At 54.1% G+C, this 7,026-nt stretch overlaps 1 protein-coding gene across 1 annotated transcript; it reads left to right on the forward strand.

The window, feature by feature from the left end:
- The first annotated feature begins 353 nt into the window (after positions 1 to 353).
- LOC137750340 (uncharacterized) lies at positions 354 to 4,909 on the forward strand. The gene is made up of 4 exons (XM_068524731.1): positions 354 to 379; positions 3,321 to 3,702; positions 4,004 to 4,306; positions 4,388 to 4,909. The coding sequence occupies exons 1-4, from the start codon at positions 354 to 356 to the stop codon at positions 4,907 to 4,909; spliced, it is 1,233 nt and encodes a 410-aa protein (XP_068380832.1).
- Positions 4,910 to 7,026: the final 2,117 nt, after the last annotated feature.

Here is a 7,026-nt window from a genome sequence, read left to right on the forward strand (position 1 = left end):
ATTTCCCCTAACAAGTCATGGTGCCTTTGCACATGCTGCTCCAACTACCTGGAAAATAAAATCCAGCCCAAACACCACCTTCTCCTCCATGAACAGCCATACCCTGCCACCTTGTACATTGTTCATCTTTACAGGTCTGCCCCGCACACTCAGCCTGGGAACACTGTTGTATTCATTGCTGTCACTGTAGGCGTAGGGCCCAGTATAAAGGCATTCAAGAACGTTGAACTGTGGAGTAGCCATAACAGTAGCAATTGCTACCATTTACCAAATATTTACTATGTGCTCAGCACTGTGCCGAGCATTCCACGTGTGTTACTTCATTTCATTCTCAAAACAACCCTTTGAAACGGATGCTATTACTGGTGCTGTTTTACAGGTGAGAAAAGGAAGAGATGAAGTCACTTGCCCAAGTCCACGCCACTGGTAGGTAGCGAAGCCAGTGCTCCATACTCTAGCGCCAGTGCTAGTAACCAATGTTAGGTACACCATCCATCCTAATACCCTCATTTTACAGAAGAGGAAACAAGCAAGAAAGGAAGAGTGACTTGCCCACCCACAGTCAGGTAACAAGACGTGGACCTAGATCTTTAGATTCCTTATTCAGTGCTCTTCCTCTTCTCATTCTTGCAGGATCTTAATCCAGGAGGACACAGAAAACAAGGTAGGCTGTATCTCCTAAAGAGCTTTTTCCCGTCTCCCCTAGAGCAGAACCCAGCATAGGCCTGGCCACACAATAGGGGCTCAAATCTATAGCCAGGCGACTCAGCAGTAAAAAAGACAGATAAATCTACTTCAAAAAAGCCTGAAGCCTGGGGACTTCCCTGGTGGTCCAGTGGTTAAAAATCCACCTTCCAATTCAGGAGACGCAGGTTCGATCCCTGGTTGGGGAACTAAGATCCCACATGCCGCGGGGCAACTAAGCCCGCGCACCACAACTACTGAGCACGCGCCACAACTAGAGAGCCTGTGTGCTGCAACTACAGAGCCCATACGCTCTGGAGCCCACACGTCACAACTAGAGAGAAGCCCGCGTGCTGCAACTAAGATCTGACGCAGCCAAGAAAGAAAAGTCTGAAGCCTGCTTAGATATTACAATGTCAGGGCTTGAGAGGACAAAGGGTATCATTTAATACCATCTCCCATATTATAAAGTCATCCATTCAACAAATTTATTGAACACCAGTCATAAGCCAGACAGTGTGTGGGGGCACTAGGAAGACTGATAAGCAAGTTTGTGCCCAGATGGCATTTGTAATCCAGTGAGGAGAGACAGACGAACAACTAACAAGTTCATGTATAATTACAAACTCTCATAAGTGTTATGAAATACAGGGAGCTATAAGAAGGTATAACAGGAAAAACTGAGTTATCTTAAAGGAGTTGTTTGTGAAGGCTCCCCTGAGAAAGTGATTCTTCAGCTGAAATCTGAAGAGTGGGAGTTAACCAACATAAGAAGCAGGGGAAGGGTGTGGTAGACGGAGGGAACAGCATGTGCAAAATCCCAGAGGCAAAAGAGCTCCTGGTGCCTGGATGAACTAAAAGAAGGCCAGAGTGACTGGTTTCTAGAGAGGCAGGCAAGCCTTGTAGATCAACGTAAGAAATGCAGAAACGAAGCGGAGCAGGGAAACCCCTTGCTCAGAACCTAGCCCAGAGCAGATGCTATCAACGAGTCATTGAATTATTTTGTGAAGAAGTGATTTGTCCGAGATCACAAGGAAGACCTGGGACTTGAAGCCAGAACCTCTATTTGGCCAGGTTAGGGCTGTCAGCTACTTCAGGTATGTGTGTGGAAGGGGGCAGGAGATGCGTTCCAGGTGTTTCATCCTATAGGAGGTTCCAGCTCCCTGCCTGTACCTCTCTTGAGCTCTAACGTGCATCAGGATTTCCTGTGTTTGTTAAAACATAGACTGCTGGGCCCCACCCCCCGAGTTATTGATTCAGTAGATCTGGTGGGAGCCCCAAGAATTTGTATTTCTCACTAGATCTTAGGTAACCCTGCTGCTGCTGGTGGGGTGACCATACTTTGAGAACCACTGCTCTAGACTAGAATATACAAGGGCAAGGAGGAGTGGTGAGTGGGGCCCATAGCCAGGATCCTTGGGGGCTAAAAGGGTAGATTCCTAAATCTGGGTAACAATGAGATAAACTCTAGTACTCTGAGAAAGGGAAGGGGACTCAAAGTCTCAGAATCCAGCCTACTAGCTGCTCAGCTAGGGAAACTGAGGCTTAGGGGGTTTAGACCCTTACATAAGAGAAGCTCAATAAAAATGTGTTGAGTGAACAGGTAAAAACATGAAAGGTTTGACCAAAGTCCAAAGGAGACCCCTGCACCAAATTCCAGGGCTCCTGAGCTGCAGACCAGAGCCTTTCTTGCCCTGGGAAAGGGATTCAGGAAATGGGACAGCAAGCTCAGCTTTCCCCCAGCTTCTGCTGCCTTCAGTAGGGAAACATTTTTAAAATTGCAAAAATCTGCTGTTGGCCCCCAATCCTATCACCCATCCACCCTCCTTCCTTTCACACTCCCAGCTCCCTCCCTTTACACTCCAAATCCTGTGCACTTTATCCTGGCAAGCTGAGTAGCAGAGGGGGAGGTGAAGTTCTACGGAAGAAGAACTGGAAGTGGAGGGTGAATTCTTACACTTGGATAGCCTTCTTCCAGAACACTTCCTTCTTCTTGTAAGAGTCTCGGTTTCTATCCTCATATCCAGTCTAATCCCAGTCTACCTACATTTCAGTACCAGCATCTGAAACCCACAAAGCCGGGGGCTAAATTTCCAAACTGCCTTTTCACCCAGTTTTTCTAAAACAGGGTGGCCCTGGACAGAATTTTTCTATCCTATTCCAGTTGGCAGCAAAATGCCACTTATCTTGCAAACCCACATGCACAGACTCACTAACATACAAACAGCTATGTGTACATAAAAACAAATATACTAAAACTCATTAAAAAACGCATACACATAGACTTCAAGAGATGCATTATTCACTGTTCACTGATAAAATACATCTGCACCCCCAAATGCACAAGAAACACACAGAGAGAACACACACATGCACACATCGGTGCATGCGCTGCACCGATACATGGAGAACGGAGTAAGACACACCCAGAGACCTCTCTCAAAGTAGACCTCTCCTGAGGGGGCGTTCCTTGGAGCGGGGGGCACTGGCCCTTTAAGAGAGTGGTTCTCCCTCCTCCCTTCAGGGCACCTAAGGTGCGGCTCTACCCCAGGGAGCTGGGAGGGGTGAGGATGGGAGTGCAGCTGAGCTGGCCAGGCCCGGTCTGGCTCTGGCCGACTGTCCCCGCACCACGACAGGAAATGGATCCCTGAACCGACTGGGTCACCAGCCTGGGGGCCGCTGTCTCCACCATCACCAACACACACACACCCGGGCTCCAGGCAGGACACGCCCTCCGCTCCAGCGGGCCCCTCTGTCAGCCCGGCTCCCTCCGGCGCCCGGGGTGTGGCCGCCCACCTGCCGGCAAGGAGTCTAGGCCCGGCGGGGACGCTCCCGCCGCCGCCGCCGCCCTCTGCCCCGGCCAGGTGCCCGGTTCCCGGCGACCGCAGCGCTTCGGCCGCCGCCCCCACCCCTTCCTCCCGGCTGTGCGGAGACAAAGCCGCGCACACGCACACGGGGGCTACGCGGGGCTACGCGGGTGCACACCCGCCCTCACACGCGCACACACGGGGACTCACAGTGGCGCGCGCGCACACACACACACACCGCCACAGGTTCCAGCCACAAGCGAAGCCACTGGCACACACCCTCATCCAAATGTACATACACTCGGCTACACATTCAGACACACCCTCTCATAAACACATTCACGCTTAGACACGCGCGCACACACACTGCCCAGTCCAGACGCGCGGAGACACACAGGGCACACACCCTCTCACACACACACACAGATGCACACCCGGTGCACACACGCACGCGCGCACACACCGATCATCCACTTGCACAGACCCACGGGCACAGGCGCGCTCACACTCAGCACACACCCGGCGACGTGGACCCCGACACACATACCGCGCCAGCACTGAGACGCACAAACCGAGGCCCGGGGCTCCCGGCTCGGGCGCCCGCCCACCGCCTCGGTGCTGTCCAGCCCCCCGGAGCCTGCCCGCCGGCCTGTCAGTGCTCGAGGACGGGAAACCGAGCCTGGAGCCCTCGGCGATCACCCTCCCCACACACACCAGCCCAGACGCGGCGGGGTCCCCGGGGCCCGGAGGAGGCGGCGGGGGCGGCTAACCTGGCGGCGGCGGCGCGGCTTCCGGGCGCTGTCTGTCCTCGGTCGGTGTGTCCCGCGGCCGCTCGGCGGGCTCCGAGGCGCACTTGAGCTGCGCACAAATGCCCCGCTCGCTCGCTTGCTCGCTAGCTCCCTCCCTCCCGCGTCGCAGCCCCCTCCCCGCCCGCCCCCCTCACCCGGTCTCCCCCCTCCGCCCCGCCCCGGCCGGCTCCCCGCGAGGAAGCGGCGGCGAGCGAGCGAGCAACCGGAGGAGCGCTGCCCGAGCCGCCCGAGCCGGGGCCGCGCGTAGGGAGGAGCCGCGCGGGCCCCTGGGGAGAGGAGGAGCGGAGGGGGCTGAGCCCTGCGAGCCCGCCTGGCGCTGGTGACCCTCCACCCGCTTCCCAACGTGGGCCGGCGCCTACCTGTGCCGCCGCGGAGCTCGGAGGCTGGGGCGAGCGGCGGGGCGACGAAGAGGAGACCCCACCCCGGGCCCCCTCGCCCTTCCCGTCCCAGCCCGGTGGGCTCGGGCCCCGCCCCCCGCCTCCTCCTGGTCCCCGCCAGCGCCAACCTCGGTTTTCCCTGGCCCAGACGCGTCGGCTCTCCGCCCGGTGCCCCGGGCTAACCCCACGGCCCGGCGCCCAGCTCGCCGGCCTCCTCCACCTCCAGCCCTGACCTGGCCGACGCCCACCCGCCTCCCCACCGCCCTCCCATTGTTCCCGCGGCCCGAGCTCGAGGAAGACCGCGCCGCGCATTCCAACCCCCCCTCAGGTGGCGATACCTCTGGACCCTTGGGGAAGGGATCCCCAAGGGCTGGACCCTGGCTCTGGGCGCCGACGCCCACCCTCCACAATCGCAGGCACGCCCAAAGTAAAGAGCTTTCCTAAATTAGAGTTAAAATCACCACTGCCCTTATAGGTGCTCCTTCAGGTCCTAGTAAAGACTGAGGCTCTGGGGGGAGGAACCACCCCAAGGTCAGCAAGCCCGAGATAGCAGCGAGGAGAAGGTGGGGAAGAGATTAGATATCCACATTACATAGAAGAAGAAACAGGGAATTCCTGCCCAGGGCTCCTGGGACAGGGGCAGGCCCTCCAGAACTGCAGGGAATAATGAGCCTGACCTCCTTTGTTAGATACTACATAAAACACAGAGACGTGGAAGAAGCACTTTCAGAGGTTTTACTGGATGAAAAGGCCTACTAAGTGCAGGAACTCTCACCTACTTTGTCTCACTTAGTCCTGACCGTGGTCCTATGCGGCAGCTGTGATCATCCCCATTTTATAGATGAAAGCTTGTCCTAGGTCTCTCCAGCAGGCAGCACAGAACCAAGATGAAGCCCAACAATTATTCAAGTTCTTCACTGAGATCCCCCCTCCAGTATAGGATACTAAGTGCCAGGTGAGCAGCTAAGAACATAAGAAATCAAGGAGGACGGGCCTAGTTTGGGCCTGGAAAGACTTCCACAAACTAAAAGAGGGCAGAAGTGAGGGCACTGAGACCCCAAAGCAGGACTGAGTATGGCTTGTCCAGGGGAAAATTATAATTAATCATGAGAACTAATCATAGCTAATGTGTTTAGAGCACTTACTGTATTCCAGGCACTGTTCTAAGAGCTTCACTTGCACTAACTCATTTACTCCTATAACAACACTGTGGGATGGAGGTTATTTTTTAGGAGACTGAAACACAAAGACATTACGTAGTTTATAAAGTGGCAGAGCCAGGATCCAAACCCAGGAAGCTGATTCCCAAGCCTGCACTAACTACCACAGACCAGACAGAAGCAGGCCTGAATGCGAGGCAAAGGCATTTGAATTCTTAGGGCACCCACCACAGCAGGACCCTTTACTTGCCATCTTCTGTCTCGCTGTGTGTACCCGGTACCCAGTACACAGGGCCTGGAACGTAGGCTCATCTGTTAAACTATTGCATGACTGAGGCTGGAGTGCAGAGGGCCGTGTGCAGGGCTTGGGTGCACCTCTCTCTGCTGTGCTGGGCATTTTTATCAGTGGTTTTAGATGAAGCAGAAGAAGGCATGAAACGCTAATCATATCTACAGCCATCAGGAAGTTGGGAGGGCCCTCAAACACTCCAGAAACCAAAATTAGTTTCCAAAAGATCTCGGCAGCCTTGGAGCTGAGCTGGAACTAACAAGATGAGGTACCACAAGGGATAAATGTAAACTCCTGCCCTTCAGTCCAAACCACAGCAGTCCCACAGAGAACTTTCTGTGATGATGGGAATGTCCTAAATCGGCATTGTCTGATGTAGTAGCCACGAGCCACCTGTGGCCGTTGAGCCCCTAAAATGTAGCTCCTACAACTGAGAAACTAAAATTTTAACTTCAATTAATTTTAAAATTTTAATTTTAACTTTTTTTTTCTTTTTTTCTTTTTAAGTACTTTAAATGTAAATTGTCACATGGGGCTAGTGGCTGCCATATTGGACAAGTGCCCAAAATACAGGGTAGAAAGAGTCTAGATGAAGAGTGGTTTCGGTGAAAATGACTTACAGGTTTGAATTGACCTCAAGCTCAACAATGCAATGTGGCTGCAAAAAAAGAAAGAAGGAAGGGAGGGAAGGAGGAAAGAAAAAAGGAAGAAGAGGAGGGACTCCCCTGATGGCGCAGTGGTTAAGAATCCACCTGCCAATGCAGGGGACACGGGTTCAACCCCTGGTCTGGGAAGATCCCACATGCCGCGGAGCAGAGTCTGTGCTCCGCAACAAGAGAAGCCACCGCAACGAGAAGCCACCGCAACGAGAAGCCCGTGCACCACAATGAAGAGTAGCCC

The sequence above is a fragment of the Eschrichtius robustus genome, chromosome 16, assembly GCF_028021215.1.
Source record: "Eschrichtius robustus isolate mEscRob2 chromosome 16, mEscRob2.pri, whole genome shotgun sequence".
Classification (NCBI taxonomy): domain Eukaryota; kingdom Metazoa; phylum Chordata; class Mammalia; order Artiodactyla; family Eschrichtiidae; genus Eschrichtius; species Eschrichtius robustus.

Coding starts and splice junctions, on each gene's coding strand:
- LOC137750340 (XM_068524731.1), top strand. CDS start 354: ATGCTATTACTGGTGCTGTTTTACAG. Junction 380..3,320: donor TTACTGGTGCTGTTTTACAG/GTGAGAAAAGGA, acceptor GCACCACGACAG/GAAATGGATCCCTGAACCGA. Junction 3,703..4,003: donor CGCACACACGGGGACTCACA/GTGGCGCGCGCG, acceptor GCTCACACTCAG/CACACACCCGGCGACGTGGA.